At 40.6% G+C, this 27,583-nt stretch overlaps 1 protein-coding gene across 1 annotated transcript; it reads left to right on the forward strand.

Moving 5' to 3' along the window:
* The first annotated feature begins 279 nt into the window (after nt 1-279).
* dnaaf9 (dynein axonemal assembly factor 9) lies at nt 280-27,358 on the forward strand. Its single transcript, XM_074660837.1, has 37 exons — nt 280-461; nt 2,888-2,967; nt 3,141-3,266; nt 3,364-3,488; nt 3,869-3,965; nt 4,154-4,260; nt 4,422-4,499; nt 4,713-4,814; nt 5,234-5,289; nt 5,401-5,536; nt 5,977-6,058; nt 6,375-6,411; nt 6,520-6,604; nt 6,687-6,763; nt 6,855-6,899; nt 7,066-7,111; nt 7,201-7,312; nt 7,565-7,635; nt 7,871-7,918; nt 8,017-8,107; nt 8,298-8,401; nt 8,600-8,743; nt 8,993-9,078; nt 9,364-9,465; nt 10,410-10,527; nt 10,617-10,705; nt 10,838-10,957; nt 11,290-11,415; nt 15,039-15,076; nt 16,614-16,749; nt 17,062-17,148; nt 17,869-17,975; nt 18,275-18,349; nt 19,207-19,394; nt 19,503-19,568; nt 20,796-20,889; nt 21,672-27,358. Exons 1-37 carry the CDS (start codon nt 406-408, stop codon nt 21,776-21,778), a joined length of 3,444 nt encoding a protein of 1,147 aa, XP_074516938.1. The 5' UTR covers nt 280-405; the 3' UTR covers nt 21,779-27,358.
* The last annotated feature ends 225 nt before the right edge of the window (nt 27,359-27,583 follow it).

Genomic DNA, 27,583 nt, shown 5'->3' on the forward strand with positions numbered 1-27,583 from the left:
TGCACCATCTATCTCCCTGTGATGCTGCTGCTGCTGCTCTGCTGTCAAAACGGCCCGAAACAAGGCAGTACCACAGCGTAAAATGGGGGAACCCGTCTAGTAAATTCAGATACATTGCTTTTTATTAATCGCTTGATTCGGCCAATATAAAATATGATTATTATAATATCTGAATCTTTACGAAAGTATGATAATTCATGGTATATATTGTCACTATTCCCCCTAAGTATTATAATGATAGTTTTGACGCCCCTAAACATGACATGGTTTGCTCCGTTGCTACGCTATCTTGTGTGGACATTCTCCAGGGTGATGAAGAAGAAGATGTAGTTATTCGGCCTGAAGAATAAACAACGTTGTTCGGTTTTAAAACGTACATTTGTGTGAACCGTGACATTAAATACCATGGCCGGTATGAGGAGAGTTAACGGGAAGTTCTCTGGAATCAACCCCGCTGTCAGGTAACGTTAATATCCAATAGTGTTTACAGAAAACGCCTTAGTGAAAGCTGTCAAGCTAACATGGCTAACGTTAGCATTGAGCCAAGGTCCGTTATTTACCAACGTTCAAACATCATTAACCGTTAGTTAACCGTTACCGTTAGTTAACGTTAGTTAACGTTAAACATCATTAACCGTTAGTTAACGTTCAAACATCATTAACCGTTAGTTAACGTTACCGTTAGTTAACGTTAGTTAACGTTCAAACATCATTAACCGTTAGTTAACGTTCAACATCATTAACTGTTAGTTAACGTTAAACATCAGTTACCGTTAGTTAACGTTCAAACATCATTAACCGTTAGTTAACGTTCAAACATCATTAACCGTTAGTTAACGTTCAAACATCATTAACCGTTAGTTAACCGTTACCGTTAGTTAACGTTCAACATCATTAACCGTTAGTTAACGTTCAAACATCATTAACCGTTAGTTAACGTTAAACATCATTAACCGTTAGTTACCGTTCAAACATCATTAACCGTTAGTTAACCGTTACCGTTAGTTAACGTTAAAACATCATTAACCGTTAGTTAACGTTAAACATCATTAACCGTTAGTTACCGTTCAAACATCATTAACCGTTAGTTAACGTTAAACATCATTAACCGTTAGTTACCGTTCAAACATCATTAACCGTTAGTTACCGTTCAAACATCATTAACCGTTAGTTACCGTTCAAACATCATTAACCGTTAGTTACCGTTCAAACATCATTAACCGTTAGTTAACGTTCAAACATCATTAACCGTTAGTTAACCGTTACCGTTAGTTAACGTTCAAACATCATTAACCGTTAGTTAACCGTTACCGTTAGTTAACGTTCAAACATCATTAACCGTTAGTTAACGTTCAAACATCATTAACCGTTAGTTAACGTTCAAACATCATTAACCGTTAGTTACCGGTTAAACATCAGTTACCGTTAGTTAACGTTAAACATCAGTTACCGTTAGTTAACCGTTAACCGTTAGTTACCGTTAGTTAACGTTCAAACATCAGTTACCGTTGGTAACCGTTAGTTACCGTTAGTTAACGTTCAAACATCAGTAACCGTTAGTTAACGTTCAAACATCAGTTAACGGTTAGTTAACGGTTAAGTTGCTGTTAACGGTAATGCTAACGTAAGTAATGTAGGTTAAAGCTGTCAGTATTGGTTGGTTAAACTATGCTATATATTAATTAGTGCAACGCCCATTCCTAGAAATCCCCCCACATCAGTCAAGTATGTTTTTATTGCAACAACCTAAAGCTAACGGTATCTTAATTCAGGGGTCAGCAACCTGCGGCTCTGGAGCAACATGCGACTCTTTAGCTCTTCTCCAGTGGCTCCCTGTGGATTTATACATTTTTTTTTAGTTTTTTTGTTTACAATTTCATTTTTATTTATCATTGTTGTAGGTCTATGGTACGACGGAGTATTAGGGCCACATTGAGGAAAAATAAATAAATCTGAGATTTCGAGAATAAAGTCATAATATTAGTAGTATAGTAGTAGTAATTTTACGTTTTATTTTCTGTTTTACTCGTAAAGTTATGACTTTATTCTCGTAATATTACGACTTTTTCTCGTAAAGTTGTGACTTTTTTCTCGCAACATTACAACTTTTTTCTCGTAAAGTTATGACTTTATTCTCTTAATATTCTGACTTTTTTTCTCGTAAAGTTATGACTTTATTCTCGAAATCTTGGATTTTTTCCCCTCAATGTGGCCCTAATACTCCGTCGTACATATGCACTTGGGCCCTCACTGTATATACTATACTAGTATACTACATATACTATATACTTAGACTATAAGCTGTGTTACCTTCATCACAATGTTCAAATGTTTTGCGGCTCCTGCTGGTTTACAAAGCACTAAATGGTTTAGGGCCAAAATACATTTCTGAACTTCTGCTATGTTCTGAACCATCCAGACCTCTCAGGTCATGCTGCCTTTTATTAAACCAGATAATGATATTATACTGCACTAGAACTTTTACTCTTGAGTGTTATACTCTATTTTAGCTTCTATCCTAGCTTTTATATTTAGCTTGTTTTTATTTTCTAATCTTTAATGTTTTTATGTTTTTATAACTGTTTCAATTATGTCTTAATGTTCTTTTGCACTTTCTCTTAATGTTCTTGAATGTTTATGTAAAGCACTTTGAATTGCCCTGTTGCTGAGATGTGCTCTACAAATAAAGCTGCCTTGCCTTTGCCTTGCCTTGCCTTACTGGCTATTTCCAAGGTGGTTTGTTGTTATCAAACTGTGAGATGTGGTTGAACTTTGGAAACAACAAGCAAGTTGGACCTTGTGTTGAGATCTTTATCAAACTTGCTGTTATTACTGTTAATAACTAACAAAGCCATGACTATATTCTTTTTATTGTGATATTTTCCAGTTGCTGTCGCCTGCGACTGGTTCAGTCTCTGCTCAGTGGGGGTGGCAATGCCACTCCTGATGGCATCCTGTGCTCTCTTGGTATGTTAAGTTGCAAACTTCGTTATCTTTATCTGGCCTAGTTAACTGCTCTGCCAACTGCTAAGGCTAGAGGAAATATTTTACATTTTTCAAAACAGATGATGAATAAAACAATTTATATGATCTTTCCAAAACAGCCAACAGATATTCATGTCATTCTTTATGTATTTTAGGAATTGACAGCCGATATAATGAGGGGTGCACCGAGCTGGCGAAATACCTGTTCTATGAACTTTATGGAAGAAATCAGCTGAATCTCGAACATGTCCTGGAGGAATTTCCTGATGAAATGCTGGATGGTGAGTTTCTCAAGTGTTGTTCACTACATTTGCAGTCATAGTTTTATGCCTGCTTTAGTTTTTATCTACTCTGACGCATTGCTTGCCTGCTTTTCAGATGTTATCCTGCTGATCAAGGCGGATTGTGTTCATCTGTACTGCAACCCAATGAACTACAGTTACCTGTTGCCCTACGTGTCCCACTGGAGGAACCTGCATCTCTACTGCATGACCGAGGCAGAGGTTAAAAAGCCCTCTTATCCTGTTAATTTCTGTTCCTGTATGCTTAAGTTAGGAGTAGGAACTTTCTCAAGACTATTAGGCATGGTGATTTATCCACCTGGCTGCAATTTTAACCTTTGCTTGACTATTAATCTGTCTATTAGACAAGTCATCTTAAATGTTGCACCTTGTCTACACAGGCTGCATAATGAAAGCAATCATCAATGACAGTGTGTTGTAGTTTTTACCGTTGCAATGTGTGCACATTTGGCTAGACGTCTTCAGGTTATGATTGCCATTGCTGAAAATTGTAAATATGACCCTTTGTAGCAGTGTTTGTGATTGCTATTCCTGAGATTGAGTCGTTTTCTAAATTGTCGACCCCTGTAATCTATACACAGTATGAAGATGAGGAGGCAGCAGAGGAATTCAAAATCTCCAGTTTTGTCACAATGGTGCAGGACTGCTACCGTATTGGAGTACCTTACAGCTCACAAGGTACACATATCATCACATTTTAATCTCCACATTCATTCATTCAATATACATATGTTAAAGAGATAATGGAATGTATTAACACACTAACTACATGACACTACATCTGCTGGAATACAATGTAGTTTCACCTACTTGACAGTAAATACACCAACAGCACAGGTAACTGTTTGCTCTACTGTTACTTTTAGGACCCATCCAGAGGTTTGATATGTTTACGGTGGAAAAGTGGCCCCTGATTCAAGCATTTGCCCTGGAAGGCATCGGTGGAGGGAGCTTTTTTACCATGAAATACAAGGTACCATCAAACAAAACAAAAATATTTGTTATGTTTGGCAAAATTGAAAGATATTTCATATAAAATGTATTTGTATCACTATGTTGTACTGCACTTTTTTGTTTCAGCTTGTTTTATATATTCTTATATCTATATTTTTATATTTATATCTGCTTCTCCAGCTAATGGACATGAGTGAGAAGCTGTGGCAGGTTTACAACAGACTCGACCCAGTGTCCCTGGATAATCTACTCACAGAGGTAACACTAAGCTTCTTTTTTTCATCAGCATCTTCATGTCCAGAAATCCATTGTGGTTATAAAGAATGATCAATAATTAATTAATCAAAGGAAATCATGAAAGTTAAAAGTTACAGTGGCTGATCAATAGTTATATTTTAGTATGTGAAGTTGTGAACATGACCACTCAGTATGATATGTACTCTAACCTTGGTGGTGTTTGTTGTATTTTAGGACTTGATTAACTTTGAGAAGCAGTGGAGTGGCTTTTTCTCCAGCATGGATCTTGAGAGCCATCTGTCCATCTTAGAGCTATCTGAAGCACAGGCAGGAGAGGTACGTTTATTGCCATCTATTCCTACAAAAAAATAGGTGGAGTGACTGGAAAGAGATCATGTCAATGTCTGCTTGAATGACTACTTGTGCATTTGTTGTAAATGTTATGTAGTTTACCACAAATGCAAAGAGTATTTTCAAACGGCATTGTTCAGTGTCTGGTCTTAGTAGTCAGCTCAATGTACTTGTGTCTGCATAAAGTGTAATATGGGTCACCGGCATTATCATGTGACTAGAGCGTTTATATTTAAAGACGGCATCTCTGTGCATATTAATTAAGTATGAAGAAGAGCATCTGCTAAAAAGGTCACTGCTTGAAACTACTTGAAGATGTGCTAATAAATTGCACTTAAGGAGCTACAGTGTGCTGACCTTTTTACATTTTTCATTGCATAAAGTGTATTCTCATCAATCCACAGGCATTCCGTACTTATTACTCTCATGGACTGATCTCAAGCAACATCACAGATAAAAGGTATCCTTCTTATTAAACCATGTTTGAATACTGAAATAATGTTCATCTGTAGTCTTGTGATTTGTAGAACGAAATGCTACTATAGCTTAATCAAATGTTTCTTTATTTCAGTACAAGTCAGCAGCCCTTTGTGTTGTTTGGGAAGCATTCATCCTTAGAGGATTTGGAGAGTTATTCGTTCAACTTTCCCTCAGAGAGTCATCAGGTCCGCAACACAGGACCTCTGGGTTCTGCAGCCAGACAAATGGTGAGGAGCCTGAAATGGAAAACAATATGATGTAGCAAACACTGCAAACATGCATTATTTTAGGAGCCCTCTTAATGGCTTGGCACCTGCCAAAGTGGTTAGTATAGTAGAAGACCTGTCACTGTGAAAACTCTCCAGCATGTCAAATGGCATTGATGTAGTTTTTCCATTATGTGTATTTAATGTTTTATAAATGTCTGAAGTAGTTGAAGAGGAAAACTGTTCTGTTGCACCACCTGGTGAAGTCATTTTGTACAACTGGTTTCAGAGCTATGTTGACAAATCATCTTTTCAGGAAACGTGATTACTGCTTCTATGTCTCCTGTAAATATGAGATTTAGCTCATTTCGCACCACTTTTGTCTGTGTCATTTGTGAAGTGGGAACATGCTAACATGATTATATCGTTCAAAAGAAACCCATTTCTTTTTTGTCCATTAGATCCTGCAGTGTGTGGCTCCCAAAGGACCTCTAGCCTGCTCTCGGACCTATTTCTTCGGGACCACCCACACTCCATACCTTGGTGAGGTTTTACTGTATGACTTTGCTTATTTAATATTGATCAACTTGTAAAATTATTATTGTTTTAGAATGTATATTTGACATTATTGTCCTTTGCATCACATTTCAGAGGTTACCCTGCTGCAGAGCATAGTTTATTAACCCAGGGGTTAAAGCAGTACTGACTAACCCTCTGTCAGAATTGCTAGTGTGAAATGTTGCTCTGCATGGAGTTAAATGCAGGGTCCAGAACGGGCTTGGCTCACCTGGAGTTAAGTGTAATATGAGAAGCCCTTATTTGTATTGTTAGTATATAATTTGTTTACACTCATCCACAGGAAATCAAAACACAGAGCAAAAGAAAACAGAAGTCTTGTAAGTGATTTCATTTTGGATCTCATAATTAATATGTTTTTCCCTGTAAGCAATGGGTTGGCCATTTGTTAAATTATGTAGAATGTGAATGAAATTTTTTTTTTCCAGAGTTTTGTCACAGATTTATTCAGCGGCTGTTCAAGCAGTCCTGTCAGGAATCAAATGTTACTCCTGTACCTCCAGCGCTACCAAGGTAAGAAGAAAGAGGAGTACCTATTTTAACATTTATTGTATCGTTCAGCATGTTTCTCATTAAGACATGTTTATTATTGCAGGCTAAGGATGTAGCAGAGAACACCTTTCTATTGGCTTTGGACTCAATGCATTTGAGCCAGTACCGCAGTTCTCTCAGGTACAGATTGATTTTGATCAAGATTTTCAGCCAAGCATGAAATGTAACCTGTTGTTTGAATGGCTTTGACTTTTTTGTTTTCCCTCCTCAGGTCCAAATGTGAATTCGGCATTCAAGCAGTGAATATGCAAGGAAGGTTGGTGTTAACTAGCACTTATTGGTCATTTTTACAAGCATCTGTATTTTCTAACACAGCTCCTTGAAAATTTCATGTGTGTTATCTGAAAAATATATACTAAACCAATGCTTTCTTAAAAACCTTTTTATAAATATGTGATTGCCTGTTTTACTTTTGTTTTCAGGATCATTCCTCTGACTGATGAAGACAGCCGTTATGCAGTAAAAACAGTAAGTTAGAGAAGCATGTTCTATTTTGTACAGTTTTCCTCTGAAAAGCATTTTTTTCTCATCTTGACTAATTCTACTTTTGATCTAAGGCCTCCATGACTGTCCATGACATCCCGAACCTGCAGTGGGGCGGGGGCAACCTGGGCTCTGTGGTCTTCTCTGAGTCCTTCTTGGAGTCCAGCATCAACATTCAACAGAAAGGTACAATATTGATCAGGTTAAGTCTAATTAGAATGGATTGCTGATTGATTCCTCAAAGGAAGCTTGATTTTACATAATAAGCAGGACAAATCAGGTCACTGTTAACAGAAAGAGGCAAAACAACAGCACTAGTCTGAAAATAGCTTATTTCCTGCTCCGAGGATCAAATTCGTGATTCATCTTCCCTGTTTGTCATTCTTTGGCTTTGTTGTTTGTGCTTCATTTTAAACAAGACTGTTTCCTCTCCTGCAGATGGCACTGTGTCCTCAGACAGCTGCTACACCATCATGACTACAACTGTGCCTCGATACGCCTGCTGGCTGGTATGTGTGGGGCTGAAAATCTATTTCAGATTAATGAGATAAACACAATGTTTGGATACAGACTGAGTTACTTAGTCTAGATTATTTTTTACAGTTTAAGTTTTCCAAATCACACATTTTCAGTCTTCTATCCAGAAAACATGTTGCTTCATCATTAGTTTAAGGAATACACAATTTAATTTTTTCCAACATTGTTTGTTTGTTGTCTAAAGTCTTATGGTCATGTTGTTTTTAGATGGAATCTGATGTCAAGCAATCTGAGCAAGCCCAACACCTTGCTAAGGTAAGTTCAGAAGCTTCCTGTATCCACTGCAGTGTATGAATACATGTTTATGTATGTACTGTATGAGCGTCATCACTTACAGTATGTGTTTTAAACAGAAAGAGGAAGGCACTTGTTTGGGAACCGCTCTGACTGTAGCAGACGCTGCGTATGTGTTCTCCAGCAGCCAGCTCTCCACACCCGAAGAAGGTGACACTCTCCATTAATATTAATATTTCTGCCTATCTGCCAGTCTATTTTATTGATTCTCAGTATTTCATTTCTGTTTAAATGTGAATATATTTTCCATATACTGTATTGTGGCCAGTGTCGTACCTTATGTGACAAAGAGTTGTGATTCTGAATCATTTTTTTATATTTCTTCAAATGTTAATCTTAGGAAAAATCATTTTCTTCTCCGAGGGACTCCTGTTTATCCATTCTCAATACGGAAGCATTACCCTGTCCAAGGATCACATCAGCACCATCAAGTTCTATGATCCGGTAATATTTACAGTTATGACACACATATGATCACATATATACTTTTCTACACAAGATCTGCTTTGTTGTTACATACTGTAGTACATCAATGATTTATAAGACAGTTCTTTACTTGCTTTTCTATAAGATGCATCTATAAGATGCAGTTGAATTCCTGGTTCCTACTTGTGTATGATTTCTGTGTCCTCTCATTACCAGGACTCCGGTGCTGTGGCATCTCTGCTTGTGGAGTATAAGAGCAGCCTGCTCCCCCACCTTCCGTTCCCTCTCCACAGCGCTGACCATTGTCTGGTCTTTGCTCTTCAGCCCAGGTCTAAGAGCCACAGGGCCTTCTATTCCAAGGTAAGACCTGTAGCCAGTGACCTCTAACAATGCATAGGATTCAGTCTCACATCATGCCTGTGTAACAATAATCTAAGGAATTCTTTATAACAGTGGTAAACATAGTTATTACAGCAGCATTAATTAATACAGTTTCAAAAAATACATGTTGTCAAGTATTTAACTCCCACTAGGAGTGATTTTTCTTCTTCCTTTGATGCTAATTAAAGACAGCTCCAGTTGTATGAACCTTATCTCTCTTGGTTTCAGGTTTTGTCAGTGTGGCAGAACTCTGAATCTGGACTCACTCTGCAATTGGTGGACCAAAAGCACCTGACCTGGAACCAGAAAAACATGTGAGATAACTTTATCCCCTTTACAATTTAAGATCAGTTGTCTCTACGCTAGATTTAATTGCACAATCTTTGGAGTATGGAGTATAGTTCGATTTTTTTGACCTTGAAATATCACACTTTTAGAAAATGTTAATGATCTAATTTGTTCCAATAAGATCAATTAAAAACAAATCAAACCAACTATGCAGAAGTTTTTGATTAATTTGGATATGATACTGTTTGTTAATATAGTTTATGACTCTGTTAAATAATCTTTTAACAACTGTATTGACTTTTGTTTCTCAGGCACACCAGACTGCAGAAGCTGCATGACAGTCAGGAGCCACCAGTGGCCAAACGCAGAGGCAGCCTGAAGACTTCGTACTCCCAGCTGCCAGAGCAGGACATGTTAGTACACACTACTCAAATCTCTCAGTAAAGCACTTCACAGTTGGACCAAACAAGTAATAAAACCTGATGCCAGGTATCGCTTGATCATCAGTATGGCTTCCCAAAATAGCATTTTAAGCCTGTGTTTCTTGATACACTGTATTCATCATTGGAGACCATCCACATCTACCAAAGGTCTTTTCTGCTGGGAGAAAGTATAATAAGATAATGAAGCTTCGTTATCTGGCCCAAAATAATTAACAGTGCACACATTTTCTTACATGCAAGGATAACTCAGCTTCTCGGTCTTCCCAAATCTGTCCTACATCTGTCACCTGGAATAATTAGACATCCAACTGTTTTAAAGGAACAGTGTGTAGCATTTCGGGGGATCTATTTGCAGAAATGGAATATAATATTGATAACTATGTTTTCATTAGTGTATAATCACCTGAAACTAAGAATCATTGTGTTTTTGTTAGTTTAGAATGAACCCTTCATATCTACATAGCTCACGTTACCTCAGTCTTGGAAAGGATTGAGCGGAAGGGTACTCAGTTGGTTGCAATCTGCAACCGCACCACTAGATGGCGCCAAATATTGCACACTGTACCTTTATGCATTTGCACCCAAACTAAACATACCGTTCCGTACTTATAAACAATTTTGCATTATCAGTCTCATTTCTAAGCGCTCTGTTCCAGCACACATAAAAACTAAACGTTCTGCTTTAACTGTATATGAATGCATACTGCAAATACTGGAGCAAATACGAGTAATAAGAATTAAAGATGTGACTGGTGGAAGGAAATCTGAAGTCTAAGCTGTAAATTGTAGCACTCATTTTTGTCCATTGCCTTACTTATACATGATGGGTCCCAAAATACTTGTTTTATCTAGTCGTGCCAGTCAGTTGTGACCTCATTTCTGCTTACTGATTGTTTTATTCTGGTCTGTGCCAGGTTTCTTCAGCACTTTGCCTTGAGTAGCATCGGTCAGGAGCCCATTCTGTATGACCACCTGGGGGTGCTCTTCCCCTCTGCAGAGCTGAGGAATCCAGTCAACAGTCAGGGAGACAAGGTGAGCATATTGAAAAATCATTTCTGGTTCCTTCAAAGAAACCTTTCCCCTCTGTCAAATCTGATGAGGTCTTTTTTATGTGTGAAAAGGTTGTCGTTACCATCATCACTGGATTACCAGGAAGCCATAAGAAGAGACTCTGCAACTTCCTGGTCCAGTTGAACAAGGAACATGGAAGGTGAGAAAGATTTCACATTTCTTTGGTTTGCTTTTTTTTTGTTGTTACATCTTTAGCTCTGTTATTATTTATAATCTTAAGAATAACAACACAAACAAAAACATTGTTTCAAAATTTTAATTTCATCCCTAGGTGGGTGGTGTACAAGCCTGACCGCTTCTCAGCCTCTCACCTGCAGCAGTATTTGTCCAGCTTCCTGGAGAGCCAGAGAGGCCCTGGAGGCAAACCCCGTCTGTTGGTGCTCTCACCTGGGTAAGAAAACCCGCCGATTAGCTTGATACAGCTTGGAACTGAGAAGTCAAGACTCCAGTAGACCCAGTAGAGCAGAGCCGAGCTAAATGGGAGCATTTCATTCCAAGTTATCTGACATTCATCATTCAATGTCTTGAATACTAACAATTTCATCCCACTACATAAAACAGATCTTAGCATCTGTGCCTCATGAGTATTTAGAGCATGTTGGGGTATTTAAACCGAACAAGAACAGACAGTATTTGAAGAAATTAGAAAAAGACTGAATTAATTTACTGTTCTTTGTCTCTGTGGGATGGCTTATTAATTTGTAAATGTTTCTACTTGGGCAGATACACAGATGTTCTGGATGTGGTCCAGGCTGTGCTGTTCCACCCTGACCCAGTTGTCCAAGCGTGTTTCACCATCGGCGCTGTCGCTGCCTGTGTGGACCCCCTCGCCTCCTGCGTGGAGCACAGGTGAATATTCTTTCTGCAGTAAATTAGGTCTCAACTCTGCTGCTGTTAAAGGGAAAGAAAACTAAACAAGCTTTGACTGCCATAAAGAAATGTATATCAGATGAAATCATGTCCACTGACATCAAGCTACTCCTGTTTCTGAGTTGAGTTGATTTGCCATTTTACAAAACCGCATAATGTCTAACTGAAGTAGACAACATTCCTGACTGCTTGGATTACCAAAACGGACTGGAAAATGGCGTGATGGATGACAGTAAGATCAAACAAAGATGTCAGTGTACTATTCAAGGGGGCTTTTCACACTGCATGTATAGCCCTGTGCTAAGAGTTGACCCTGGGCTAACTTAACCCCCTTTCACACACACATTAACCCAGGGTTAACCTAAGCCCAGGGCTATACGGTTCACAGTGCACTTCTGCTAGCCCTGGGTTATATGTTCATTGTAACACGTGACTGCTGTTAACATTCTAGAGTTGGAGTGTTTACTCTAGCCCTCTTTCACACTGGCAACTTTTAGCCCCGGGTTTGGTCGATTTTCAGGGGATAACCCCACATATTCGGTGCTAACCCTGCTCCGGAGCAAGCCCTGGGCTAACCACGACTTTAGCCCAGGGCTTGCTAACCCTGCTCCGGAGCAGGGTTAGCAAGCCCTGGGCTAAAGTCGTGGTTAGCCCACTTTGGAATGTGCCAGGATTGTGCCAGTGTGAAAGCTTTCTTAGCCCCAGACTAACAGCTCCCCTAGCCTGGAGCTAAGCGCAGTGTGAAAAGCCTAGTCGACGTGTCTCACATTGTACATGCAGAAGAAAAGGTTCAGAACTTGTTTTGTTAGCGTTAAAATCAAATATTTGAACTTCAGCATAAGATAATATGACCTAATTGATAAAAGATGAGTAATTTAATTATATTCTCAAACTCAACACTTCAGTAAATGTCACAATCCTGCAGCTGCTTCACAGTAAATGCCCTCAAGCGGCGCCTCCTTCTTTGTGCCAATGTTTTTATCAGATTCCCAAAGACTGGAAGGCTTTTATTAGGAAGCAGCTGTATGTGTTACATTTATATTAACAGCATCCTTAAGAATACGTCACCAAAAATCTATCCAATCATCACCACTTGTAGACTTGGAACGTGACTCAGAAAAGTTTGTAGCTTGCTCCTTCACAGAGGACGGCAGTTGCAGTCAAACAGGATTCACAGTAAAGGATTGACAATGGATTTGGTGACCCAGTTTCACAACAAAAAAACATCAAATCACTCCTGCAGCTCAATCCGCTATTCTGCCATCTGTCCGTATGCTTAGCATTCGTCAAAAACATACATTTTCCAACAAAAATAGCTTCCATTTGTTCCTAGCACGGTTAGTTAGTTGCTTATATTTTTGGTTTGCGGCACTGCATGCAGCGAGCAAGAAATGTGTATTTTAGTCATATTTTGGCCTATTTTGCAAAGTCAAAGAGGCTAAATAAGCTTAAACACAGCAGTGACAGAAGCTGAGATTCAAGTTGAGGGTTTCACTCAGTTATGTTTCTAAGTAACATGTGGACAGACAGACAGACCAGATGATGACAGACAGCGCCGGATGTTGATAAATTGTTGAAGCACTAGAGGTTTCCAGGACGAGGTTACATGACACTTTTAGCTATTGAAAGTCAAGGCTGCCTCCCTTTTGCAGAGAGGATCAGTCCTACATTTAATCTCACTCTCCTTTTGTTACAGGCTTTAGATGTAGCTTTACAGAGCTTCTCACTGTCGAAGATTGACTGAGCTGCTCCACACAATATGACATACCACTCCGGGTAATAGGCTGTTTTCCACTGCACCGCCGAGCTGCGTTGGCCAGTGATACTTACATACAGATGAAGTCAGTCTAGTTTTTACAACATGCTCGGAAAACTACTGCTGCTGCCTTTCTTCACCAGAAATTTAGATGAAAAGCCAGTAGGTGTTGCCCTGGTATATGCAGGATAAAAGTTCTACCTGGATCTCTCCCAGTCCTTTAGATCAGGTGATTGTCTAGTGAGCTGAGCTTTAATAATACATCTTAAAACTCTGACAAGCCCCACTTGGCTCAGCAGTGGAAAAATGTGTTATAAGAGGTTTAGTTAGCAATGTGGTTAGCACTGACTTTTCCATGTGAGGCATCTTCATCAAGCTGCCCCCCCCCAGTCACTGTTTGTTGCCATAGATTGTGTGGAGATCTGTGGACCCACTATGGCGCTAATTGGGTGTGGTTAGCCCAGCTTAGGCCTGACCTGCCTGTCAACCCCCTCAACATAGCCCTCTAATCCCCCCAGGTCCACATGTGCGACCAACACCCCCCCCTCCTTGGCGAAGCTCATCAGTCAGTCATGATCCATTCTTTGTGATGAATGTAGACAGTTCATTACATCAGGACAGGAAAGATAAATGCCTTTCAAATTGCTGATCCCCCCAGCCTGCAGAGCCTGCAGGGGAGGGCCTGTGGTGGTCGGAGGGGGACTTGGCTCAGAGTCACAGTTATTCACAAAGTGGTGTATAACACAGATCGATTTGAAAACTCAGGATAAATTATGTTATGATTAAATGAGATTACAAAAAGCTTTTACATTGGTCGGTTGCCAGTCATAGTCATGATGTCATCTTATGAAAAATGCCTCACGATTGATAACCGGACTGCGAGCCAAGTAAAGAGCCATAACATGGAATTGGCCTGTTTATTGCTGCACAACTTTGGTAAGCATCCATTAGTCTTAAGTAGAGTTATTGTTAGTGATGATATTGTGGAACGATATCAAATAAAGAGGACTTTTAATTAAATACATGAAAATACAGTTCTGAGGCTATGTTCACATTATGCTCAATTCCCATTCCCCCCCCCCAGATCCAATATTTCAGCCTAGACTGTTCACATTCATATTTAAAGTGACCCATATCTGACATCAGTGTGAACGGATCTCTGACCTGAAATGCCTCACATGCAACCAATAACGCCCGAATGATTTGCGGCGCAGGTCGGATGACAATTTGTTATTATTATGTTGAGGATGAGGGTGAGAAGACGAAGGAACGAAAAAGCCATAGCTATAGATATTTTAGCAGCTCTTGCTGGTAGTTCTGTGGAGAGAGAGGTGTGGATGCGGGAGAGGATGTGGAGGGTTTCAAAGGAGGAACAGTTCTTCCAAAACTTTAGAATGTCCAGAGCTACCTTTCAAAGTTTCTGTCGACGCCTCATGACAAGGCTGTCACGGCAGGACTTGTTCCTCTTCTTTTGAAGTTTAAAAGGACCGCTCAGATACTGTATGGTGAGTGATCTGTACCTGCACAGCGAAGTACTGATGTGGAAAAACACACATCAATTCCGACATGACCGCTCTCACAGCGGTCGCATGTACAGTGATGGGATATGTGTCAGATTTAAGACCAGATACAGTATGAAAGTGGCCCGATCTGATTGGGAAAAAAAAAAAAATTCTGTGTCCACACTACTAAATTTGTAATTTTTTTTATGTGAACGTGTCACTCAGGAACAAAAACCCTATATTCGACATAATCTATCCACAATGTAACAGTGACCATCTCACCCTCTCCTCAAGTATACTGTATATTTAACTAAAGTTCTTCTGTCTCTTGTCTCTCACTGCAGGTTTGCATTTCCTAAGCTGTTGGAGCAGTGCAGCCAAGGTAAGTCCTGTCTTTTTCCCAACAAAATACATTGAGGATAAACTTCTTTCATGGAATACCAAGGAAACATCATATTCATTGATATTGATTAATTTCAGTGTAATGCTCTTTTGGAAGCCGTACAGCGTAGCCATTCATAACATCTGCCATGCTGCCAGGTTGTACAATATGACCATCAAAGAAATGTATGATTTCTGTCAAACTAAGTCAGAGGAGAAGTTGTACATGTGTGACAAAAATAATACTCTCACATCACAGTAGAGTTGGGATGCACCAATACAGATACCTGATCGGATTTCAGGCCGAAACTGACTCAAATAGCTGCATCGGATATCGGTGACAATTGGGCCGATATATTCATTTCATTTCTATGTTTATATACTATATACATTATAGACTGAAATTTTAATTCCTGTTTAATTTTTGACCAATCTGTTGCTGCATTAAAAAGGTTTACAGTTGAACTGCAATTCCTAATAATTTTTTACCAAGTTGCCAGTGCACGATTCATTATTTAATTAATAAATAAAAGTTCAGTAAATTTATATTATTTATGTATTTATTTGTTACATTTTGTTTTCCAAAGTTAAGAAAGCAATGTTTAAGTCAAGCCTGATGTTGTCTTAGACATAAAAGAATGATCCCAGTCACGTCCACACAGTGAGGCATACAGCTTATCAATTAAACACTGGTATCGGATCGGTACTCGGCATCGGCCGACACCCAAAGCCCAGGTATCGCTATCGGTATCGGAACTGAAAAAGTCGGATCGGTGCATCCCTATAGTAGAGTCAAGTAGCAGATCCAACACAAACACCCAGTGAAGAAGTAATATATTAACATGTGCAACAGTGCTTTATTGTTATTTTTTTTTACTTGTGAAATATGTTGCATATTTGACTACTTATTGTCAACATGTTATGCAAATATGGAGGTCTATGGAGCATTGACGATCTTAGTACACCTTGAAATGAATTAACATTTGGAGGTTGTGTTTGCCATATTGATCTCACAGTGATGGTGGTCAAAACATCACCCAGCACACAGTTATTCTCTACCACTATTGTTCTTAAAGGTTTAAGATAAAGTCTAACTGAGATCTTGTAATATAAAAACCTAAAGGGTTCAGGACCCTTTGCTCCAACCATCACTTCACGTTTGAGAGCACACGGTTCACATCCCATCTTGTATTCTGAAGTGACATATTGAAGATTTTATTTGGGGTTACCATGCCATCTTTTTTGGCTGGAACCAGAAAAAAATCCCAATTTGGGCAGCAGGGAGAAAGCCTGGCTGTCACAGAATTATTTATCACGCCTTTTATATCTTACCAATTGTTTTGAAGGAATCAAAATGTCAATTTCCCTAAAAAATACAGCCTGCAAGCACAACACAGCAGCAGCAATGCCAATAAATCAAACCTAGTGGGAAATATTTCTGCAGTGGCTACACAGATGTGACTTTGTATTTTCAGGAAAGTGAGCCAGTTTTCTCCCTGAATTCATATTCCCCTTTTTTGCGCCTCGTCGTATGTCAGGTATTGTGAGTACAGTGGTGTTCACCGGGCTGACAGCAGAGCAGAAGCACCCTCTCATGCAGCATGTTCAGCAGTTGGTACGCTCTGCCAACCCCACCGCAGCCTTCATACTGGCAGAGAGAGGAGCTGTCACCAGGTAGGCGCCCACAGAATTGTGATCAATGCCGCAAACAGTCATTTAACTGCTTTTATCTGTGCTTAAAATATTCACTCTGGGCTACATTTTATTCCTTTTTTTGAGTCTCTGCTGGGTCAGAGCACTGCTCAGTTAGAACAGTAATGTGTAATGAACATTTCTCAATGCATTCTGTACTTAAAGAAGGTGTCGTTTTAGTAATTAAAAGCCCATTATGGATAAAGGACAAGTAGTTATTTGTTGTTTTTTCATGTCATATTTGACAAGTCAAGTGTTGCGTATTCATTCTGTATTGTTTTTTTTATCAATTAGGAATGAAGATGTGAATCTGATATTTTCTGAAAGCAGCTTCTATGAGCCACAGATGCTGAGAGCACGTTATGTCCTCTACCCCGGATGGTAAGACCCTCACCCTATGTTCCACTCTACTGGTTGTGACCCCCGTGTGTCCCCCCCATGTGTCCACACTCAACCTTTTGGCCGCTGAGCGACAGATCGGCGTTGATTCCTGCCTCAGCGTTCCTCGGTCCTCCTGCCTCGCCTCCCTCCCTGCAGTTTAATTGCCACTCGGCTGCAGCGGTGGGGGCATCGGCCGCTGATTGCTGTAAAGCCCCTCAGGGCATCTTGTGTTCTATCACCAGCTGCCTCCTGGCAGCACAGTAACAAGCAGTTGGCCATGCAGTTGCCATGTACACAGAGGGGGTCTCCTTCCCTTTGGACCAGATCCATTCAGCCTTCATGCCTCAGTTGTCAGCCTAATATGAACCTCTGCTAAATCCTCCCCTCAGATCATAACACTGCATATCTGGCCAGAGTGCGGCCCCTTTTGATTTACCCGTCTTCCAGCTGTATTTTGTGTGTATGAGAGTGTGTTTTGAGGTGCTTCTTACACATCCAACCAAGACAAGAATATTTTTTTTCACCTGCTGATGAGAGTATCTACATTTACAGATTTCTCATTCACTTCCACAGTCACAAACACTGGCCTCTTTCCTGTGGGCAGCTGGTAGAGTAAACAACTTTCCAGCCAAAGACAAAATGTAGCACAAACATTTGGCTTGCTCTCTAGACTTAACTTTCTCACCATTTGTGTAATGTGCAATGTGTTCCGTGTTTCAGGTGCAAAGGGCGCTTCTTCTCCGGTTCTGGGTCTCTGGTCCTCACCCAGCAGCGCGTGGCTTTCAGCCGGCCCCTAGAGAGGCCTCTATTTGTCACCCGCTGTAAAGGTGAGACGGAAAGGAATTCTCCCCCCTTTTTTTTGACTCTTAACACGTGACTGAGGTTCCAGATATGAGCTGGCAGACGATTACATAAGCCGCCTTTTCCCTCCAAATATGGAAACAACTGAGGTCTCAACAGTAATTGTCTGCTGTTGCTGTGAAACAATCTGTATTCCCAAACACTTATGACATCTTACTGCCAATTTTGCTGATCATTTAAATGATCAGGAAACTGATCATTTAAATGAATATTGTTAATTTATTTCACAGTACTAACTGCTAAACCTCTCATCATTTCTCTTTAGCATTCAAGTCATCACTAAGGCCAAGCCCCTTCCGAGGAAATGTGTACAATGTTTGGGGAAAAGTCAGATTTTCTGGTAGGAATAACATACTTTCATTTTATTTTTTATCTTTAAAAAAATACATTGCCACTTTTGCTAAGGTTTGAAACTTTCAGATCAGATTTTTTAATTCCAGAGAACTTGCTTTTGTTAAGCATTACTAAACAAATGTGACGTATTTCCTTGGTAAATATTTGACCTGCATTTGCATTTCCCAGTTTTTGGGAATTATTAGAGAAAAGGTTGCCCTCAAGGCGGCCAAGAAGCTCCTGACGGTAGGAATACTGCTCGGTTGTTGCTCTGGTGTCTGGTGTTTAGAATTCAGCTCATAGTCCACTGGTTTGGTTTCCTCCACGTAGTTTTCTCACTCTTTTTTTCCATTTGAAGACCTGTGTAGAGTTGTTGCATGAGGAGAGAGTGCAGGTGCCTGTGAGGAGATGACGTGCAGAGAATGTGCAGATATTTGTAGAGAGCTGGGAAGATGCAGTAGTATGGAACGAATGTGGAGACTGAACTGAACCATCCTTATCCTAATACTCACATTCCCTTGGTGTCAAGTGTGTATCTCAGTCACTGTCTTTAGGCTAGTAAATCATTTACATCACTTTATATTTAGTTATTGTACTTTATTTAATTTTTTGTATTTAGCTGTTGCATATACATATTTTACATTGAGTTAGGACATATTTGACATGTTTTATCTTGTTTTCTTTTACCACACACGTGAGTTCTGTGAGTCATTTTGGGAACAGAGAGGCTGTATAGATGTTAAAGCATTAACACCCCACCAACAGCATGCTGTAACCATATGAAGCTGCTGTAGCAGGTGTTACACAAGGTGCGAACTGTATGTGCGACTCTGATGTGAGCTCCTTCATCTCTGGAACCTCCAGACTCAGACCGACTGATGGAGGTGAGCTACAACACAGCGAGCGGCAGCCTGAGCATTGTCCCGGACCAGAGCACTGACCCTCTGACCCCGGGCCCCAAAGAGACCAGCACGCCCTGCTTCCTGGTCTTTGATGGTGTTGGCCTCACAGAGGATGGCCTGAAGGACTGGCTCAGACTGTGTGCCAAGCAGGTAGACATTTAAATAGCCTGAGACTCATGTAGAGATCTATTATTATCATGGATTAAATACTGTATACGTAGAGAAATTAAGGCTGTTGTTTCTGTTTGGTGTTTACAGAGGCAGACAAAGAAGCCCAAGATGACAAAAAATTCGCTTTCACCACAACAAATCAAGAGCATACATGTGAGTGTGTTTATATTTATAATGATTTACAGTATAATATATTTTTATATCCACCAGTGGTGTTATTTTGTGTGGACAGAAGGGCATTAAAGCTAATCTATGGAATTTTGTCGACCTGGAGCAATGTTTTTATGAGCTCACACCTGCTTGTTGTGTACCTATATTGAATTACTAGCATGCACGCAATGACAGGCACTTCCCTGCTGCTGGTTTCATGCTTGGTGGCTGTCAGGCATTCAGCAGTGTGCCAGCAAAAGATGGAGAAGAACATTTCTAGTTGATGTAAACCTGGATGTTAATAATGCAGGTTTCAAAATATTCCATCAAACCTTGCTTTGCAAACATGTGGAATGAAATGCAACACATTTGTTAGACCCCCGAGATACATGGATATACAGTATGCTTTGTGACACAACAATGGATGTAAACATATCTGTGTTTGTTTACAAGAAAATTCCACAGGCTACCTTTAAGTTTATTGTCAATAAATGCCACGGCAAGAGCGAAAAGAGTATGAAATCTTTGATGTTGGATACAAGCCTCACTAGACATGCTCTTTGTGTGTTTGTTTTTTTTGGAGATTTTCCTTGTCTTCTAAGAGAGCTCGGGCTGGGTCGGCCTGCTATTGATGTGGGCGTTTTCGGTCAATAACCTTAGGCCTTTTCGCATAGTTCTAATAACCTCCCTTTTTAGTTTGTCCAGAACCAGGAACAATCGTAGTTCTTAGGACACCGTTTTGACTTTTTTAGCTCCCAGAGTAGGTACTCTCCCAGCACAAGAGGAACTGTGAGTGACACAGATCTATGGTGCAGACATAAGTGTACATTGATTGGTTAAACACTTGAGCCAATGCAGCAACCGCCATTTTTAATAACCAAGTTAGCCATGTAAACAACAGACAGCTCAAAACATAAACAACAGCTCGTAACAAAAAACAAAGGAAGAAAACACGGACAAATGGACCGACAGTGAATTCCAGGCTTTACTGAGCATACTGTATATGCGACGAGGGAAGTACAACGTGATTTTGACTCATCAAAGCGTTGCTACACCAACCGTCGCCCAGCTTACGCCACTTCAGCGTTCCCATTGGCAGTGTGAATGCAAAGAGAAAAGAAGCCCTTGAATGTATGTAGTCCTCGGGGGTGCTCCCCAGTGGGCCGTTCCTCTCAGGGAGTCCTCAGAAACACCTTTTGACTGAACTTGATATTCTATGTTTTTGTTTAGGTGACCAGGCACCTGGACCCCCTACCACAAGGCTTCTTCTACAACGGCTATCAATATGTTGACATCTTTGGAGAAAAAATTAACTTCCATCCCTGTATCCTTTTCATCGTGTTTACTGTCTATTGTAGAACCTCAACTACATCTAATTTGTCACTCAGGCTTGGAGTACTGGTGATTTGTCATATTTCAAAGGCTAGGAAAAAAAAGAAATGGTACACTTAAGTCAGCTGTTTAACAAAAACATACCTGGTGTGCATACAGCTTGGATGTATAATAAGACCTGGAAACGATGCCGCTACTCAGCCTTGCTTCCAATTTTATCCAGTGGCCACTCGGGTATTGCAGTGAAAAGTCCCCCTGGAATTTCCCCATAGTCCACCTTTGTAAAAGACACGTCTGTATAACTGTTGACAGGACACCTGGAACCTCAAACAAGGGCAATTATGACTCTTTCTATTATGACTTTTTGATCCATAGAGATTTTATATTTGTACAACTTGTAAAACATCGGGAGAAACACTACTGCACATATTCAGTGGGCTGCATACCCGGAAGTAAACCTGGAGACTATATAATTTCTTTGCCGTATGCGCCAGGCGAGCAAATCTCATTGGAATGAATAGGCACCTTGCATCTCGAGGTCCGGTATCCAGTTCTTATTATACATCCATTGCATGGCAGTCGATGTGAGTCAGTTTAGGTAATAAAAATCAAGCTCTGTGTTTGATAAGTCATAGAAAATTTGTATAAATGTTTATATTTTTTGCCCTAAAGAGAGCAGTGATCATGAATAATTGTGCAGGTCTGCTTGCATCTACATTTACTGTTGTTTTTAGTGATTGTGCTGCTGTTTCCCTTACATCGCTGTTACCGCAGACATGGAGGAGTTTATCAAAGACTACCTCTCCGAGGCCAACAAAGAGGTCGAGCTATTCAACCGTCAGCTGGAGCTGCAGGGGCAGCCCGACCTGTTTGATCCGTGATAGAATCTGTCTGTATGTCCGCTGCCTCCATCTGTCTTATTTAACTCTAAGGGAACCACAGTGGGGAGGGACAGGGAGGGCACAGGGCTTATGTACCGAACACTCCACTAGAATGGTCAATGTGTGCTCGCACCACATGCATCTGCGGACGCTGCTGCTAGAAGTCCGTCCATTATCTACGTACTATGTCACTTTGTTTCCTAATTTGGTGGCATGAACCGGTTGAGTGCAGACGAGCTTTTAAACAATGACATCACCCATCAAAACCAGTTATGGCATGGCTGTTTGCCTTACTCCCCACTGCAACACCACCAACTGTACACTTAGCACTGTGGCGTGTCAGTCAGGCATCATATTAATCAAATGAAAGTGAGAAATTGATGTGGTCCCTTGTGTTAATTCAAATTAAGACATGTTTGTCAAGAGAGGAGAGTTGCTCACAGACGAATCTGAAACATAACGCAACACAAGACTCCATCTTTAAACCGATGCGATTACGCCACTAAGCCTGCGAGCTATGAGACTTTCACAATCGAAGGGAATTTCCGACCGCACACTCCTACCGCTTGTGCGTTTCTGTTTATCACAGTTGGCAAATTAATGCCTCTATTTCTGGACAGGCATGGATAGCCGTGTGATTCTGGTGGGCTCCCTGGTGGGGTTTCTCAAGAATCGCTCCTCCTCTGTTGTCACCCAATCCGTGGCCCACCTGTTATCTTGTCTGCGTGCCACGCTGCAGCAGAGGGAGCGTTTGGCCATTGAGCTGTAAACATTGGACAGGCTGCTGGCTGCAGACAACTGATGAATGATGCCATTAATCACATAGCTAAACGCCATCCCAGTGCTTTATTTTAAGACTCCTAAAGTGAATCTAATGAAAGTGCAATAAAGCAGACTTCAGTCCTTGCAGGAAAGTGTCGTATTTATAAAACAGGCCGAGGCCGTCAAGAAACACATTGACACCCAACAGAAATTTCTCATTCTGTTTTTTTTATAATGCTGCTAGTTAACAGTGAGAAACCAGGTCGACATAAAGTTAAGCTAAGCCTCACTGCAGCCAGGTGTGGATCACGCATTTCATCATTTTAGTCAAAATGTTCATTTGTTAAAACATTCCCACGTTTTGTTTTGGGTAGGACAAGGGGAAAATAATCTGGGAAAACCTAGGTTTGGTTAGGTTTGGGTAAACATGAGTAGAGCCTTTAGTGAAAGGTGTAAGGCTTTGTATCAGCGGTGTGATGTCGCAGAGAATCAGACTTCACGCCCTGTTTAAATGAGTAGTTACGCTACTGTTTGCTCTGCGTTCGTGTGTCACACTAATGTTCTATGCATGTCTTCCTCTTATCAGGGTTCCTACACTAGCTGTCAGTAACTTCTGTGGAAAACCTGCGTTGTTGTCATTTGTGCAGCAGCATATTTGGGTCCTATGAGACCCACTTAAATTATTAATTGTGATATCTAACCAAACAAGCATTTCAAAGTGGAATTTAGAAGTTGAAAATGTGTAGGAACCCTGCTACAATCTGTGGAGATTTGATGGCTTTCACTCACTATGGGGTCAGCAGTGTAACATGCAGACTAATTAACAATCTTTGGGTCAAGTGGCGCCAAGTTTGTCTTGTTGTGAATTGATACGGAACATTTAAGTGCACATAGAAGTGTGCACATACTGCTGCTACTAAATTGGTACTATATATTGCATTTGTACCAAAAGAAATGGCCTGTATTCACTAATGAGTAGATTCTTCTGAGATGTCAGATAAGAGAGGAAGGGTGTTTTTGCTAAGAGAATATAATCTAATTCCTTAGCAGAGGGGGGGAAATGCTCGCTATTAGGTTCTTATCCGAGGTATTTTTAGATCAGTGGTGACCTTAGTGTATTTTGGGTTGCCACTCACAACGCTGGCTGTCATGTTTTTACATGTCTGTCTGTCAGCGCTGTCAACAGCCAGTAAAAAGAATCAGTAATTTAGTTTTCAGCTGGCAGACAAAAGAAAGAGTGATAACATCATTAGTGAGTTATTTCCCCCCCAGATGACCCGTGAGAATCTGCAGATTCAAATAATCCTGAATCTCAACTCAGCCCGACACTGCTGGCCCCATCCGTCCTCTCAGTACTTTGATCTGAACGAGCCATACCACCTTATGCTAGATGTGCCACTGTCTTTTTAGAAGAAGAATAGAATAGCACATAGCAATGAAGTATGCCTCTAACATGTATTTACCCTGGCATGTTCCAGCCAGCAAAAGAGGGGTTTCACATGGAGAGGAGGAGCTCACCCCAAGTTACTCCATTCCATTAACTCCTCTCTTACACTCCTTCTCTCTTACTCTATAAAAGAAGTGCAATTGTACCTTGTGTTTTTTATATATTGTACTTACAGTACCCTCAAATAGCTCTTTAAGGACAAAGCCGAGGAAACAAATGAGCTGCTAAATTCCTAGTCTCTCACAGCTTGTGTTCTGTGGTCTGCTGCTTTGAGTGCTTGTAGCTCACATAACACCGTAAAGGGTCTTAACAACGAGCGAAGGGTTTTGTTGCAAAATGAGATGAAAAAAAAAGCTTTACCTCTGCTTACAAATAACAACGTAAAGCAAACAGATTACTGTGCTTTTTAAGAAAAAAAGTGGAGCACAATAATATGGAACATAAATCCTTTGCTGACAAATAAGTGTTGTTTAAGCTGGATCCTCTTGTTTAACGTTTCAGGGATGCACTCTCAAAGCAGTCGGTTTTAGGAAGAGTTGCTGTCATTCTGTAGTTATGTAATACTGCAGAGAGTTACCTTGATTGACAGTGAAATAGTTGTGAGAAGCTGATGTATGGGAGACTGAAGGTTCCACAACTTTGAAACCTGCTCCACATGTCAAAGAGCAGACAGAAAGTGAAACTATAATTGGCCAAGAGATCAAAAAAAGGTAGTCCTTAAAGAGCTGAGGGTTATGTAAGATGTTTGTGATATTTAAATCAAATTTACCACTAACGCATATACACGACTACGAGTACGTCTACACTATTTTGCATGTGTTGAGATGTCATGTGAGTATGATGCCGCATATATTCTAGACAGAATTGCCTTTCACCAAACTGGTACAACAAAGAGAAAATAATCACATTTATTTTACTGCTAAGAATTTGAATTACCTCGAAAACGACAAATAGTATTTTTGTAAGACTGAATTGAGCATTCTAGATGCAAGCAAAATGTCTCCTCGCACAAGCTACAAAAAAAGCAAAAGCAGATGCAATTTTTTTTTTTGTAGAAACAAAAAAAAAAAAAAGTGAAAGAGAATCTGATCGGTTGTGAGATGTCAGGTTTCTCTGATCCAGCAGTGCCTTGGCTACGGCTAAGAAAAGCAGAGATTAAAGCTGCGTTCAGAGCTCCATCCCTCTTCCCTGTCACAGGGGGGAGGCGGTGTTGTCAGGCGAGGATCCGTCCTTCAACAGCGTTGGTGAAAGGAATCCATAGAGTCGTTCTTTAAAAGCAATGTGTTTTTACTAAAGTCAGAGGGTAAAGTAGGTGAGGTCACACAGGGGGAGGCCGCCGGAGGGCTCGGGGAGATTCAGGTGTTCAGGTAAACTAACCAAAAAGATGTTGGAATACGGGCTGGGTACCACAGCGAGTACAGTTTGGATGCTTAAAGGAACAGTGTGTTGCATTTAGGGGGATCTATTGGCAGAAATGGAATATAATATTAATGTTTTCTTCAGAAACGTGTTTTCATTACCTTAGAATGAGACGTTTATATCTACATAGGGAGCGGGTACTCTTCACGGAGCCGGCCACCATGTTTCTACAGTAGCCCAGAACGGACAAACCAAACACTGGCTGGATAGGGCCTTTTGCATTTTCTTGTTTTCACGTCGGCCACCATAGTTCTCCTGCACACTTGGCAAATGGGAGAAGTTTCAGTTGGTTGCAATTATCAACCTCACCACTAGATGCCGCCAAATCCTGCACCTTTAAAATGTATTTACTATTATTTAAAGGAACAATGTTTAAAGAAACATTTAGGGGGATCTATTGGCAGAATTGTAATATAAAATAAATAGTTGTGTTTTCGTTAGCTTAGAATGAGCCGTTTATATCTTCATAAGGAGCCGGTCCCGCCATGTTTCTACAGTAGCCCAGAACGGACAAACCAAACACTGTTTTGGGCCGGAGTGGATGTCGTTACTCACTTCTGTTGCCGCCGCTCTCTCTCTCGCTTCACCACTCACTTCCCTCGTACATACACACTCTACGCAATGGCTCTGCTCCAAATGACCTACACTACTCTTACAACAACTGGCTCTAGAGAGGGCCATTCGCGTTTTTGTATCGGCCACCATAGTTGTCCTACACGCTTGGCACACGGGAGAAGCTTCAGTTGGTTGCAATCTGCCACCCACTGCTAGATACCGCCAGATCCTACACACTGTTCCTTTAATGCTAAGCAGCATTTTTTTGTCAATGTTCCTTTTAAAATCAATAACAATATCTAAAAGTAATGGGAAATAAAACTGTTTTTCGTCATGCCCAGCCCTAGTTGGTATACAAAACCTTGACGTTTTGTATCAGAGTACGGACAAAACAAAAAGAGGATTGAGTTTGTTGGGCGACCCCTACTTATTGCACATGGGGGGCCCAAAGAGCCCTCCACAAGCATCTCAGTGTGACCGCTACGCAGCTCTCTGGCAAACTGAGCACCCTGGTGTCTTCATCCTGTACGTGGAGGCTAGCCATTTTTGTAGCTGAAGTTATAGGACAAAAACAAAGTTTGGTGTTTAATTGGTTTTATATAAAGGTGGCAAATGTGGCGTTTCTTGTACTGCAATGTGACGACGCAGCGCGAGAGGGGGTTTTGTTCTTTTCTAGTTTTGAAGATTGGCTCCAGTGTTCAAAAGGGCCAACTGTGTGGAATTTATGCACTTCTTGAAGAAGTGGATGTTTTTAAGGTGTTTTTGTGCTTATTGGAAATGGATTTTTAACCGTCCAAATATTTCTCAGGCCTCAGGGGACTGTTGATACTAATTGTTTGGGCTGTTCTGTCCCATCGAGGTTAAAAGGGAATCACAGGCTCTTCACCCCCACAGTCGCTCACAGACGGCGAGAGGAATTTGCTCAGGTGTTACTTATTATTTCCATACCTGAGATTGCATACTTGCCCTATAAAACCCGAGTGTTATAGAAGAAGATGGGGGTGAAATTGTGGTTAATATCTTCTGTCTGTAACCGGCCGGCCGCACAGTCGTGTACAAAAAAAGGATGTTGTTATTCGTGTCAAGTAACTGACGATTCAAGTTGGGAGGTGTTTGATGTCGTGATGGCAGAATTAGATCTGGGAAAAAAAGAAAAGCAAAGGGCTCATTTCTTGTCCCCTATCTACAGGCCGTCCAAAGTAAAAGGACAAAAACTTCAAAAAGTGCCAAACTGACTTCCACATTTTGTTTTGAGGGTGTTCACAGAAAGTGAGCAAAACTGAATTGCATTTGCACAAAAACTACTGTAACTTCTGTTTTTTTCCTGTGACTGATGCTTTTATAATCTAACTTGTTTTTATTGCACCACGTAATCCATTAAATATTTATATGGTTGATATGTTTGTTGTTTTATCACTTAATGCAACACTCAAATGTCTTCCTTTCTATTGCTGTACTTTGATTGTGTGTTTTGCTCTCAGATGTCAGCAGCCGCACACGCAGCCAGTTCAGCATAGTAGTGGATTTGTCACTTGGTGAGACAACATGGACTCACTCTGTGCATCCGAGCCCCGTATCATCACCAGCTGAGGCCGGGAGCTCTCTGTTACCGGGAGGTAGAC

This window comes from Sebastes fasciatus, chromosome 15 (assembly GCF_043250625.1).
Source record: "Sebastes fasciatus isolate fSebFas1 chromosome 15, fSebFas1.pri, whole genome shotgun sequence".
NCBI classification, from domain to species: Eukaryota; Metazoa; Chordata; class Actinopteri; order Perciformes; family Sebastidae; genus Sebastes; species Sebastes fasciatus.

What these genes read in the sequence shown, in the direction of transcription:
- dnaaf9 (XM_074660837.1), top strand. Translation starts at nt 406, where the DNA reads ATGGCCGGTATGAGGAGAGTTAACGGGAAGTTCTCTGGAATCAACCCC. An exon ending in ACAGGGCCTTCTATTCCAAG is followed by an intron (nt 8,744 to 8,992) that starts GTAAGACCTGTA and finishes TCTTGGTTTCAG; the next exon opens with GTTTTGTCAGTGTGGCAGAA. An exon ending in CAGCTGCCAGAGCAGGACAT is followed by an intron (nt 9,466 to 10,409) that starts GTTAGTACACAC and finishes GGTCTGTGCCAG; the next exon opens with GTTTCTTCAGCACTTTGCCT.